Source organism: Convolutriloba macropyga, chromosome 15, assembly GCF_964194025.1.
Source record: "Convolutriloba macropyga chromosome 15, txConMacr16.3, whole genome shotgun sequence".
Classification (NCBI taxonomy): domain Eukaryota; kingdom Metazoa; phylum Xenacoelomorpha; order Acoela; family Convolutidae; genus Convolutriloba; species Convolutriloba macropyga.
In genome coordinates, this window is record NC_134482.1 from 29699492 (window position 1) to 29714240 (window position 14749).

The 14749-nt window shown below is 36.0% G+C and overlaps 2 protein-coding genes across 3 annotated transcripts in view; both read left to right on the forward strand.

The window, feature by feature from the left end:
- Nucleotides 1–403: 403 nt before the first annotated feature.
- Nucleotides 404–14749, forward strand: part of LOC142354238 (DNA topoisomerase 2-alpha-like) — a 25782-nt gene continuing 11436 nt past the window's right edge. For both annotated transcript variants that reach the window (XM_075406492.1, XM_075406493.1), the window contains exons 1-3: nucleotides 404–478; nucleotides 645–1079; nucleotides 5798–9534. In XM_075406492.1, the coding sequence (XP_075262607.1) occupies nucleotides 713–1079; nucleotides 5798–9534 (4104 nt within the window). In that variant the 5' untranslated portion in view covers nucleotides 404–478; nucleotides 645–712. The remainder of the gene's footprint in view (nucleotides 479–644; nucleotides 1080–5797; nucleotides 9535–14749) is intronic.
- LOC142354240 (integrin beta-3-like) overlaps nucleotides 10466–14749 on the forward strand; it is a 402746-nt gene continuing 398462 nt past the window's right edge. Inside the window, exon 1 of the mRNA XM_075406494.1 lies at nucleotides 10466–10481. The gene's annotated coding sequence lies outside the window, so the exon portion shown is untranslated. The remainder of the gene's footprint in view (nucleotides 10482–14749) is intronic.

Here is a 14749-nt window from a genome sequence, read left to right on the forward strand (position 1 = left end):
GTTTTTGCTCGATCAACACAGGAAAGTACCCGTTAATAGACAAATAGGAGCCTTCAAATCCTATTTTTACCTATAAAAACGAACAGCCACAATTTGAAGATTACTATATTAATAACAATGCTGATTAATTTATTTAACATTTTAGAGCATGTAGATATCTAACCTTAGGGTTATAGTCAGTAATTTACATATTTCAAAAAAAAAGAATCCTTTTTTTTGCTACACAATCCCTAGGCACCCCATTTAAAAGGAGCACGTTAGATTTCATAGTAAATCATTGTAAAAGTATAGCACGTGAGGCTGGGAAACGCAAATAATATGCAACCACTAAGCTGGAGGGGGAGGGCACAATTTATGGGAGCATTGATATCTAGTTTCAAGAAGTTGTTGATTTTTCAGATAAATTTACTGTTGATTTACATATTTGAAGCAACCACTAATATTGATTGGAGGAGGGCAGCATCGAGGCTTCTGAAGGGTAATATTTTCTAAACTAAAACAAATCGTGTTTAGTAAAAAAGTACAAGCGAGGTAGGCTTCGAGTTAATATGCTTATTGATATTTGAAAAGCCAACGCAAGTAGTCTTTTAATTATCAAATTGCTTCGAAGGACTGGAGAGGTATCCCGTTATATTGCTTTTCAGGACTGCTACAGGACCGTCCTTTCAACTTTACTGGGGTGAATTACGTGATTTCGCGTAGCTCCTCAAAAATGAATGGACATGCGGAAAGTGGCGTTGGAGCTGGCGATACTTTGTCGACAACGAGTAGTACCCCCAGTGGCAAGCATTCGGTTGAAAAAATTTACCAGAAAAAGACGCAATTAGAACACATTTTATTGAGACCTGATACTTATATTGGAAGTGTTGAGCCAATCACGCAGCCTATGTGGGTCTACGATGGAGAAGAACTTGGAATGCGATTCAGACCTGTGACTTTTACCCCTGGCTTGTACAAAATTTTTGATGAGATTTTGGTTAATGCTGCTGACAACAAACAACGTGACCCCAAAATGAAGAAAATGAAAATTACGATTGACCCTGAAAGAAATATATATTCTGTTTGGAATGATGGCTCAGGTAAATTGTATTTTTATTAATGCAAGCGAATTATCAAAGCACAAAAACAAGAGTTACGCCGCCCTCCATCACGCCTCTTTCTGTCTTTTTCACGACTGTAAGAAGGAGTAATGGTGACTACTCTTAGGATGTAAAGTCAAATACCGCACGTGAAAACAAGTGTTTAGGTCAATACGCTGAACAAAAGTGAAAAGCAGAGAGAGATTGGATAGCTGCTTTTTGTTCATGCAATATTTTAAGCAAGAGACCGAGAAAACTAGGTTTGACAAAATGTTTGCTAAGCGACCGAATTTTTTTACCGCATTTTTGAGGCAGTTTTTTAGTTGTCATCTCAAAATAGTACTTCTCTTAATTGCTGGGACCATTTTTCCCGTTTTCAGGGTTTATTGTACTTAAAGATAAAAATTTTGATCGATTTGTTGTCATTTCGCCATTTTGGACTATTTCTAGCAATTTTTTTATTGAGTTTGCTACGGTCTATAGAGAGTTTCATGGTATCACTTAGTCTTTCTGGTAGTTAAAGTGACTTTTTATCGATGGAATCAGTTTTATGTTGTTTGTTTTACAAAATTTATTAATTGCTATTGAAGGAAGTTGATAGCAATTATTGTAAACGTGTTGGGCTTTTTTATGCAAATTTTTCGCTTGACCATTTTGCACTTTTCTTCTAGAGCATTTTTTGACTTCTCAAGTGAGTTTTTCAGGCTTTCGTTCTTTACTTTTGTGTGAGCTCTTTTGCTCTCACTCCGAAGTAAAGCTTGTTGCTAATATAATGTTGGTTGCAGCAAAGCAAAAAAAGCCGGATTGCGGAGTGGTCAGTGCATCTGGTTATGGATTGGGAAGTCAGTGGTTCAAATACCGGTGGGTTCAAATGTTTTTCTAACCGCCTGTCGTTCGAGAGCAATTCTTTCGACATTAGTTGGTTTATGTTAATTATAGCTGCGAAGCTGTAAGCTGAGCGAAGCTCTATTGCGGTGCTCTTGGTTTTTTTTGTTTCGTCGTCTGACGCTCTTTTTCGTTTTACATTTGTTTACACAGCAAAGCTGAAAAAGTCAAATTTTCTTAATGACTTCTTCCTCTCACTAACGGCGTTTGCGCGCGTGACGTCATTTCTCAACCTCTCTGGAAAAAGTATTAAAGGCATTTGCGTGATTAGATTTTGATAATACGTGACTTACCTCACTCAATAAAATGACTTTTGCACTTTAAAACTTAATTTTAAATTGAGTTAATTTAAGGTCAAAGGAACTCATATATGCAGTAAAGGTCCTAATAAAAGGTTTCTGCGGAATGAATTTTAACAAGCTTTATTAATTTATCGCTGAAGGTTTTTTACCTAGATTTTTGAGCGGCGTCGATTTTTTCAAATTAGATCTGTGCCTGTTTCTATCTCTACTATACGGTAGGCAAGTCTATTCTTTCGCAGCTATTCCGGCAATCTGCCGGCTAGTTTTTTTTTCTAATTTTGGATTATTTTTGTCGATTTTTGATGTTGTCCCTATTTTTTCTTTGTGTTTTTTTTTTAGTTTTCAGACTTTTTGTGCAATTGTCTGTTTAGGCATGTTCTAAGGGATGTTTCACTAAGAGGAGACGCTTGAATGTCTGGTAGGCCACACTATTTTTTACATAAAAGAAAAATTAAGTGTTTTCTAATTTTTTCTGCTTTTCTAAATTTTTGTGTTTATTGCTGTTGAGTGTGTCCTGGATCGGTAGTCACCTATTGAAAATAAATAGTGTTAAAGGTGTTCCGGGGGTATTTTTGGAATGCCACTGCTTGTCACACCTAACATTATATCAGTTTTGTACAAAGAATTGTGATCAGGTTTCGCACGTTTTTATAAGATGCTTAATACTGGCAAGTATTCTCGCTACATATTCTTTTTCAGTTTGTTTACTTTGTAGCAGCTCCTTGATCGAGCAGAACCAGTATCACAGGGTCCGTTGAGTATTATTGATTTGCAGTTGCAACTTGTGGAGATATACAAAGTAAATTCTATTATTTGCTTTTGTTTTATTGTATCCATTTCTCTCCTTTTTATGAGTAGTTTAATGAATTAAATAGATAATTCAATAGGTTAGTTAGCAGCGTTCTCGGCCTAGTTTGATTTCGAACCCGTTCCGAAGTCTTACGGCTTTCTTTTTTAAAATAAAATCTTCTTGGAATTAATTTGAAGCAGGAAATGAATTATTGAGTTTTTTCAATTCTTGGGGTTGTCTTTCAGAACTTGTCCTGCAGGTTTTTTCAATTCAAAATAATTGAATTGTGTTGGGGAATTGTGTTGGGGAATTGTCTTTTTAAAGATCGGTTCACACTTGATAATTTCTGATGTCAAATTGGAGTGAATTTGGTAACAGTTATTGAAGAAAAAGTAATGGTTTTTCTGCGTAAAGTTTTTCCGCTCGAATTCTTAAGTAGAGTTAGAAAACGTTGTTTGAACAAAAATTCGCTTTTGCGTATTTGTGCATTTGCGACAATTTGATTTCTGTTTTTTCAACCGGTTTTTCAAAAATAGTTTTCAACTCAAATCCTAATCTTTTCTAGATATAGTTTTGTCAACGAAATTTCTTTGTTTAGTCAATGAAAATTCTCTGAGTTGCAAGATCTCTGAAAAAAGCCTTTACACATTTTTTGAGCTCCCGATAGGCATTGAGCTGGCTTAAGTAGTCCTTGAAGTGCTAACTAATAATGCTGAGTGTTGAGGGTCCTGGGAAAGCCTAAATTCAAAGTGAATATGTCACTTGAGTTTTTGAGCCAAAAATTGTGCTGTTTTATTTTTGCTTCAAATTTGTTTTTTTTTCGTTGAGTGGGTCTTCATTTGTTGTTGGCCTGTCCGTTGAGATCTTTAAAAATATTGCGAGCTATATTTTTTCATATCTGATTTTGAGGTAAATGTATCGGTAATTCCCACGACATTTTGCAGTAATAGAGGCAAATGAAATTTTTAGGCTTTTGAATGTGGAATTGGTTGATTATTGGTAGCATACAATTTCCTTTGAGGGTATTGGATTCCAGAATTTTACATTTTTTAATTTTAGCTAATTCTTCGAAATTATAAACCTTTTCTGTCGTATGTGCCTCTGTTTGTATATAATTTGTCCGGACAGTTTTCTGCTAAACTGCCAGCTAATTTGGTATAAATGGATTGTTCATTGACCTATTAGGTATAAAAGAGTTGATAGGTAGCAAAATTTGCAACGGTTTTTTTAAATGATTATCTATCTAATCGTGATTTTTACGTTTCAAGGAAATGGTGTTTGAAATATTTAAGTTAAGATCTTAAGCAACTTCTTAGCCCGAAGAAATTGGTTTTGAAGACATAAGTATGCAGTATTAGACACATTCGCAATGAATTCCGTTTTTGTTTAGTTGTCGGAATGTTTTTGTCATTTTCTTTTTTCTGAGCTCAATTTGTCAATGAAATCTTTTGAGCTCGGTGCTTTTTTGCGTAAGTTTGGACTTTACAGTCCTGTTTTTAAAGATACAGAAAGAAAGAACTTTTGGTGGCGAATGTCATTTTCTTAATTCTTGTTTAAAGAATATATCAAGCGTATATCCTCGTATATATCAAGCACCGTTTTGATTTCGCCAAGTTTTCTGCAGTTTTATACTTTGAATGCCTATTTTTTCTATTATTTGGCTATTTTTGTTCAGTTGCTGGTCAACCACAGTTTCTTTAAGTTGTTCAATTAATTTTTTGGATTTTATGACACGTCTGTCCTGCGATGTTTTTTTCAGTTCACAATTTTGTTTTTGAAATAAGTTTTCTAATAAATAAATAAAAAATGATAAATTGAGTAGTAATTTTGGCCACGCCGAAACAGAAGTGGGCAAAAAATGCGATTGAGTTTACATGGTTAATTTTTTAAACACTAATTTAAAGGTGAGTGGAAAACTGCTGGTGGTTTTTTTCGCATTCGTCATTTGACTTCGATTTTTCCTTTAATTCTTTTTGATCGGATTTTTGCTAAATGCTTTTCCGTGCCCATTCCTAGTCATTTCCAGGTCTAGTGTTTTGTTTATTCAATGGAAATTCTTTGAGTTGTAGGTCAAAAGTTGTCTTGATGTTTTTTATTTAGACAAAAAAGTTGATTTCGCTGTACCTTAGTTCACAGCTCATGCGTTTACAGCTTGTTGACAATATTTTGCATATCGTTTCGACTTCTCTGCGCTAGTTTCACTCTTCTCTCAGTCTGCTCAAAGTTCTTTTAAACACTAGTTGGTTAGCAAAGTAATATAAATTGAACAGAGATCGAAAAACAAAATTAAAAATCGAAAATTGATAAACCCGTGAAGCCCAATTTCAGATGCCCGCTGCTTCGAGTTTCCTCTAATAAGTCTTAGTTCATCTCTTATACTAATGATTGAAGATAATTGCACGTGTGTTCTCTCATTAAGAAACAGGAGTATGTGTAAATACGAATTAATGTCCAAATAGTTCGCTTTTTAAGAATCATTTTTTTCCTGTTCTTTCTATCCCAATTGGGGGTATCGGAATCAATGGCTATTTTCCGGTAATCTGCTGCGTATATTTTAAACTTGTTAATTAAATTTTGTGATTATATAAATGAATATTTTTTTCTATGAGCGCATCTATGTGACTATTGTTGCTGGCACCAGCGCAATTGTTATTTTACGCAAAGAACGGGATGGGGTTGTCATTTTAAATTGGCAATTTATTTTGAACAGAATTGCAAAAAAATATTGTGTTTTGTTCCAGGTATTCCGGTTCAGATGCACAAAACGGAAAAGATGTATGTGCCCTCGTTGATTTTTGGTCATCTTCTGACTTCCAGCAATTTTGATGATACGCAGAAAAAGGTGACCGGAGGTCGAAACGGATTTGGTGCTAAACTTTGCAATGTATTCAGCCGGAAGTTTACCGTCGAAACAGCGAGCAAGAGCAATAAAAAGAAGTTCAAGCAAACGTGGACAAACAATATGGGAAAAGCTTTAGAACCAGTGATAACTGAAAACTCAAACGATTTGGACTACACTTGTGTGACTTTTGAACCGGATCTTGACAAATTTAACATGGAGAAAATGGACGCCGACACGATAGCACTTTTCACGAAACGGGCCTACGATATGTGTGCAACAGTTTCGGGCATTTCAGTGTATTTGAACGGGAAAATGTTGCCGGTTAAAAGTTTTAAAGATTATGTCGATATGTTCATTAAAAAAACAAATGACGACGATCCATTAGCTCTACCACCGACGTTGGTCCACGAAAAAGTGAACCCAAGATGGGAAGTTGCGGTGTGCAATTCCGAATCAGGTTTCAAGCAAATAAGTTTTGTGAACAGCATTGCCACAACCAAAGGAGGAACACATGTAAATGCAGTTGTCGACCAATTAGTCGAAAAATTGATTGCTCAAGTTAACAAGAAAAACAAAGACAAGCAAACTGTCAAACCGTTTCAAGTGAAAAACCAAATGTGGGTTTTTATCAACTGTTTAGTTGAGAACCCTACGTTTGATTCGCAAACAAAGGAAAATATGACTTTGCAAGCAAAAAAGTACGGTTCCAAGTGCGAACTGTCCGATAAATTCATGAAAGGTGCTCTTAACTGTGGAATTGTCGATAGCGTTTTGCAATGGTTGACTTTCAAAGCCCAGAAGGATCTGAACAAAAAGGGAGGAACTGATAAGAAGCAAGTGAAATTGAAAGGGATTCCGAAACTTGACGATGCTAATGAGGCTGGTGGGAAAACGTCTCAGGAATGTACTTTAATTCTAACTGAGGGAGATTCAGCCAAGTCTTTGGCGGTTTCTGGACTCGGTGTTGTCGGTCGTGACCATTATGGTGTGTTCCCATTGCGTGGTAAGCTTTTGAATGTTCGTGATTCAACCACACAGCAAATAATTGGAAATGCAGAGATCAATAACATAATGAAAATTGTCGGATTGCAGACAAAAAAGAAATATGACGAGGCGGACGATCTGAAAAATTTGAGATACGGAAAGATTATGATCATGACAGATCAGGATCAGGACGGATCTCACATCAAAGGACTTTTGATCAACATGGTCCACCATTTTTGGCCTGGATTACTGCGAAAGAACTTTGTGGAGCAATTTATTACCCCAATTGTAAAAGTGTCCAAAGGAAGCGAGGTGATATCTTTCTTTAGTTTGCCCGAATTTGACGAGTGGAGAAGTAATACGCCTAGCTGGAAAACGTACAATGTAAAGTACTACAAAGGTTTGGGTACTTCGACTATGAAAGAGGCTAAAGAGTATTTCTCTGACATGGAAAGACACCGGATTTTGTTCAGGTACGGTGGTCGTGAATGCGATGACTCAATTGTTCTGGGGTTCGCCAAAAACAAAGCGAATGAGAGAAAAGACTGGTTGAATGGGTACATGACGGACAGAAATGAAAGACGACGGAATAACGAGCCAGAAATTTACCTTTACAAAAAGGATACAAAAACTGTAACCTATTCTGACTTCGTTCACAAGGAGTTGGTTTTGTTTTCAAACGCTGATACTGAACGTTCAATTCCTAACATCATGGATGGTTTGAAACCAGGACAAAGAAAAGTTCTCTTCACGTGTTTTAAAAGGAACGATAAGAAAGAAGTCAAAGTTGCCCAACTGGCGGGTTCTGTTGCTGAGAAATCGTCATACCACCACGGTGAAGTTTCATTGCAAGGAACTATTGTTAATTTAGCTCAAAACTTTGTCGGCTCGAACAATTTAAACCTTTTGTTGCCTATTGGACAGTTTGGAACCCGATTGCAAGGTGGGAAAGACGCTGCCAGTCCTAGGTACATTTTCACGATGTTAAACCCAGTGACCAAAATCATGTTCAACCTTAATGATGAGCCCAATTTGAACCCACAATTTGAAGACAACCAGAAGATTGAGCCAGAGTTTTACTGCCCGGTGATTCCAATGGTTCTAATCAATGGTGCCGAAGGAATCGGAACTGGGTGGTCTACCAAGATTCTGAACCATGACGTTAGAGAAGTTATTGCCAACATTAAAAGACTTCTTAATGCCGAGGAACCCTTGCCGATGGTACCATCATGGAAGAACTTCACGGGAACCGTTCGTCAAATTGACGAGGAGCATTATACAGTCTTCGGCAATGTTGCAGTTCTGGACGAAACGACATTGGAAATCACAGAACTTCCGGTAGGAACTTGGACGCAAAATTACAAAGAAGCCGTTTTGGAGCCAATGTTAAACGGAACAGAGAAAGAAAAGCCAGTCATAACCGATTACAAAGAATATCACACAGACACTACAGTTAAGTTTGTGGTATACATGCCAGCTGATAAACTTCACGAAGCCGAGAACATGGCCGGTGGCTTGCACAAATTTTTCAAACTTTCGGCAGATAAAGCCAGTTCAAACATGGTTTTATTTGACTCAAATAATTGCATTAAGAAGTACGAATCGACGTTAGAGATTCTCAAAGAGTTTTACATTGTTCGTCTGGACATGTACGATAAACGGAAAAAATATATGGTTGGAATGATGACGGCTGAGAGTGAAAAAATGAGTGCGATTGCCCGATTTATTTTGGAAAAGATTGAAGGCACGATTGTTGTTGAAAACAAAGTGAAGAAAATATTAGTGAGAGAGTTGATTGCGAAAAACTATCCCTCGGATCCTGTGAAAAAATGGAAAGATGATCAGAGTAAAAAGCTGAAAATGTTGATGGGCGATGATGCCGATTTATCTGATGAGGAAAACGAAGATTCTAAAGAAAAGTCTTCTGCCGACGAAGGTCCAGATTATCAATACCTGCTTGGAATGCCTTTGCTGAATTTGACAAAAGAGAAAAAAGACGAAATTTTGAAGCAACGCGACGTAAAATTAACTGAACTAAAAACTTTGGAGAAAACCACGATTAAAAAACTTTGGACGGACGATCTTGACGCTACGTTGGATGAACTCGTGAAGCAAGAGCAACTTGAGAACGAGGAAAATGTGGCAACAATTGCGCTTTCGAATAAAGCTGCCAGTAAGAAAAAAGGGAAAATGGCTAGAATGACCCAAAAGCAAGGAGCACATGTTGATACAAAACCAAGCCTTAACGCAAAGTTAGTCGACCCCCCGAGCGCCGATACACTGAAAGCTGGGAAAGCAAAAACGGGAGGCGCTGGCCGAGGAAAAGGGAAGAAAGGGAAAACATTGGATGACGAAAATGGAGAGGTTAAAGCTGAACCTCTGGATTCGGACGAAGAACTAGCGGGTAAATCATTAGCTGAGCGATTGAACGCTAGTGGGAATTCGAAAGCTCTGAAGTTGATTTCACCCAAGAGGGAAAATGGCGAGGGTGGATCTGATAGCAAAGCTAAGAAGGTTGCTGTGAAGCGACCAGCTGCGTCTACTGCCGGTGGTGCTGGAGCTAAAGGTGCCGCAGCTGCGAAGTCAGCTGGTGGTCCGAAATCGAAACAAATGAAATTAACTGACATGGGAACGAAGAGTGTTAGCAAGAAGGTAATCTTCGCAAAGTACCCCTTCCTGGTTTTGGGTCTTTATTTGAGTATTGGGAATCTTTATTAGCCGCGAAGCGATAATGAGGCTATGAGTGGTAGTGTACTGGAAGAGTACTAGCTTTCTTGAGCTTTTTCTAACCGGAAGTACTATTTTCAGGCGGCATTTTTACCTACAAACGCAAAGGTTTTCGGCGTATATAGATAACCGCTTTAGCCGTTTCTCGTCAATTTGGCTCATTTGCTTTACTTGTTAAATGTTAAATGTGGAAAAATTTTTTTTGATCGAAGCTGCAGTGATGTCACCTTCTGTAGCTAATACTATATTGTTTTGAGAGCACAATAATGCGTTTCAAGTGAAAATGGGCTCGTATTTTTCAATTAACTGCAATTTACTGTAAACTTATGCAGTATTTTAGATTCTTTGGACACTTTTTGTATTTAGTGTACATGGTAGCGGCCTTCTATTAAAGTCATGCATTGAATTGTGCAATGATGTAAGGTGTTTTAAACTATACATACTGATTCGAGTCCGGAGGTTTTTGTCCAGTTTTCGCATTTTCTGTTTTTGGTTTTGTGCTTCATATATCAATTATATTTTGGTGTTTGAAATTGAATGAAATAAAAATTTGTTTCTTTATCAACTTTTCAACGATTATCGATCTTTTTGACAAAAATTTTATTGTACTGAGTCCAAATTTTTTCAACTTATTAAGGTCCATTTTCTTCAAATTTTGTAAATCCATTTTCTTACTCTTTATTTTTTTTCTATTTGTCAAGCCCTCACAATTTGACAAGCTGTATCAATAATTCACCCTTTTTCTTTCTATTTTTCCCATTTATGATGTTGATTTTCTTTAATATAAAGAATTTTTGCATTTGCTTGAACTGTCTTTAAGAAAAAGAATTGTATTTCCTACATTACTATTTGTTGTGATAAACTTATTAAATAGTCTCCAAGTGCACCCGGGAGGCTATTTAATTCTGTTTCAGCTCTTGATTGTAGTTATTTACTGTGGTATCAGAGGCCTGACTTCGTTGGGTAGCCTCAGTTACCGGGGATTTCAGATTCTGGCGGAAGAATTTATACGAGATTTATCTACGATTTCATATTTGTGTCAAGCATTTGGCGAGAGAGTTCTCACCATCTGCTTGATTGTTTCTCTACATTTTTGGCCATACTAAACTTTTCTTAGTCAAACACGGCGTGAGTCTTCTCCACATTTGTTTGACTAATTAGTTTAAGCTCCTAATGGCCACTCCCGTTAGTCCTCCTTTTGTCCCAAGTTACAATGGCGCCCCGCCACCGCCCGAACATCTGCAATATTTGTAACGAGCCTTGCAATGTACAAGTGAGGTCATTTTGTGTCAAATATAAAAAAAATATTTGTTGACTTTGGTTCTTGGAGAATTTCAAGTACGGAAAATATCAAAGGAATGATCTACTGGTCTTGCGCTGGTTGTACTACCTATCTTTACTAAAGAACTATCTGCGCTGGACAGAATTACGGCTGTTGAGAAAAAGCTCGATTGTGTTAATTCTCTTATCCGCGAGGTGACAATGCAGCACAATTAGATAGCGTTCATAAAGAAGCCGGAATCCTTTTCTCTGAAAGCTGCAAAAAGTGGACCCGCCAGGAATCGCCAGCTCATCCAGTTATCGCAGTGAGACAGTAAACAAAAAGAGAAAGGCGGATGAATTTGAACTTGAAACTCTACAGAAAAATGAGATCAACTAAGGAGGTAAAAACGGGAACGAACACCAATCCAGCAGTCATCAAGGGTGTCAACCCCCCCCCCCGAAGCGTTGTCATTTATATGTATGTCGATGAAGTCAGAGCATAACAGCATCAGAAATGGAGGCATTTTTGCCAAATTTTGAACTCAAGCTCACCTGGAAGCTTTTCATTTTGTATTTAAGTTTGATAAGAAGGTTGAGTTACCTGATTTCTGGCCTGAAAACGTTACATTGTCAAAATTTTACCTGAATGAAGCCGCCCGTGATTGGTTAAAAAAAGTGGATCAAAATTCTCTACTAGCCAGTCCTCAATTGAAACAAAGGACGAAACAAAGATCAACAGAACTAAATATTTGTCTACATAATGTACGCTCTGTCGGGAACAAAGCGAAAGATGTAAATGCCCTCTTGGAAGCAAATGAAATTAGTTTTAGAGTGTTTATAGAAGCGTGGATTACGAACAACTTCGATGATGAATTTATTCTAAAGTAGTGTTATCCCCCTAGGATTTTTTTCTATAGTGCACCAAGGGTTAATAAGAGGAGGTGGTTTTTGCCTCTTTGAGATATGTGATCTCCATTTGGAAAATTTTGAAAATTGCATCTGAATTTTTTTAATGCTGTTTTGCCGTTTACTGTTGGGGCTACCACTTATTTGGTAATCGCTGTTTATCGACCACTGGAATAATTATAAAATCTGTTCTTGATCACCTTATTCTTTTTGCAGAAAAAGGCTACAATTGACAATATTGTTCTCCCGGGTGATTTTAACATTTCACTGAATGTATAAAATAATCGAAATTGTGAAACTCTCTGCCTGACTCATTACGTCTACGAAAAAACGCAGAAGTGGTGGGGTTTTTGACCATTGTGGTGGGGTTTTTCAATGTTAAATCGAATAGCTTCATTACTTCTTCGGACCATTCGTTTATTTGCTTCTCGCTCACCAATGTGAACTAACGCAAGCCTCCACACCAAAAATTGGAAGAAGTTTGACTCTGAAGTTTTTAGTAAATTATTAAAGCCGTGCTTGAAGTTTGATTTTGCCTCAAGTATTGATGAAGCATGGGATATTTATCTAAGATTTGAGGAAAACATTTGGGATTTCGTTCGACCACTGAAAATAGAAGTATTAACTAAACATCAATGCCCATTTTTTGACGAGCTTTTGACGTTGAAACGAAGGAAGAGAAAAGCAGAGCGTAAATATTTAAGGTCGAAAACCTGAAATCTAAAATCTGTACTAAAATCTGAATATAAAAAGTTACCCATATGTGTATTGAAAAATTCTTAGAGAAGAGTCGATTATACATTGAGAATGCGTTGATGGAAAATTGTAGCCTAAAAAAGTTTGCACCTTAAAATTGCGTCTTGGTCAAGATGAAGAACAGCTCCCAAAATATGAAAACAAAAAACAGCTTGTAAACGACTTCAACGAGTTTTTTACATCTAAAGTGGAAACTATTATTGCATCGATTCTCGTTGCGATTGTTCTAAAAGCTGAAGTTAACTCAATGACTTTGTTCACAGATTTGTCGATAAGTCAGTTTAGAGATTTGATTTCGGCGTCGTCAAACAGTTCATCTCCACTGGACATCAATCCGACACATCTTGTTAAGTCACTTCCAAATTATTATTTTCTCGACTTCTTGGAACTTCTTCGTCTTTCGCTGAAGGCGGGATGTTTTCCCCAGTCCTTTGGAATGGCCGTTGTTAAGCTCCACTTGAAGAAAGCAATTTCTCATAATGAAGATTTTTCAAATTATCGATATATCTCAAACCTAAGTTACATTTCAAAACTATCAGAACGGGCGGCTTTTATGCAAATGCGTGAACACCTTGAAAAGAAAAGTCTATTTAGTAAGTACCAAAGTGCCTACAAGAGGTTTTTTTCTACAGAAACAGCCCTCGTTAAGGTGATAAATGATTTGCTCCTCAATTTAAATAAGACAAAATGAACTTTTTATATTGGACTCGATCTATCAGCTGCTGTCGACACTCTCGATCATGAATTATTTTCGATTCCTTAAACAAGTTTGGGTTTCAAAGATAAAGTGCTTAGGTTTTTAAACAGTTATCTGAGTAGTAGATCTCAAAAATTGTTGATTGATGGCGAATATTCGATGCCAAGAATTATAAAAACTGGTGTTCTTCAAGGATCTGTTCTAGTTCCCGTTCTTTTTTCATGCTATCTTGTTCCTCTGGAAGTTCCGTTTGAACGTCTTGATGTCAATTGTTCTTTTTATGCCGATGACACCGTTATCTATTTTGTTTACCATGCTTCGATAATTCAGGCGGCTTTTGATTTGATGCTCATGACTCGGCAAAAGTGGTTCACTGGTGCTAAGCTCCAATTATACTCGAATAAAACTGAAATCAGGTTTATTAGTATAAAGAATCGTTTGGATAGCGATATTGAACTTCCAGCAGACGCCAATTTTTCTTATAGGGCTTCTTAATAATAATGTTACTTTGTAGGGCTTCAACTTAGATTCCAGACTTTTGAAATACGAAACAAGTTTTTTTTGTGTCGTAGATGTTATTTCCTGCGAAAATTTTTTCCATCGGAGATACAGTCGACAGAAAGTCGTTGATCGAGTTTTTTCCGGTAATGTTTCTCTCGCGACTAGATTACTGCAACTTACTCTACTATGGTTTACCTGTGTATAATATAAAGAAATTACAGCGTATAATGAACTCAGCATGTCTCTTTTTAGGCTATCACCTGGTTCACCAACAGCAAATTATATCAAACAGTATCATTTGCTACTCATGAAACAAAGTTTCCTATACAAAATTCTACTTTTTATTCACCGTGTGGTTCACCATCCGTAGAAAATTCCCGTGTGTCTTGGCGCATTAGTTTTCCGAAATGATAAGGTGACCAGATGCCAATATGCATACAATTTGAAGGTTCCCAATGTCAGGACCGCATTTGGGCGAAGATCTTTCAGTTTTGTTGTTCCTTTTGAATGGGATAAGTTGCCTTTTGAAATGAAACTAATACACCATGAGTTTGATTATCGAAAAATCAACTGAATTTTTTTATTTTTAAACTTTCGTTTTGAAAGCACGTTTGTAAAGGGTACGTAAACCGATAATAATAATAATAAGAATAATAATAATAATATAATACTAATAATAATAATAATATTAATAATAATAATAATAATAATAATAATAATAATAATAATAATAATAATAATATAAATAATAATAATAATAATAATAATAATAATAATAATAATAACAATAATAATAATAATAATAATAATAATAATAGTAATAATAATAATAATACTAATAATAATAATAATAATATTAATAATAATAATAATAATAATAAAAATAATTGTAATAATAAGAATAATAATAATAATATAATACTACTAATAATAATAATAATAATAATAATAATAATAATAATAATAAAAATAATAGTAATAATAATAATAATAATAATAATAGTAATAGTAATAATA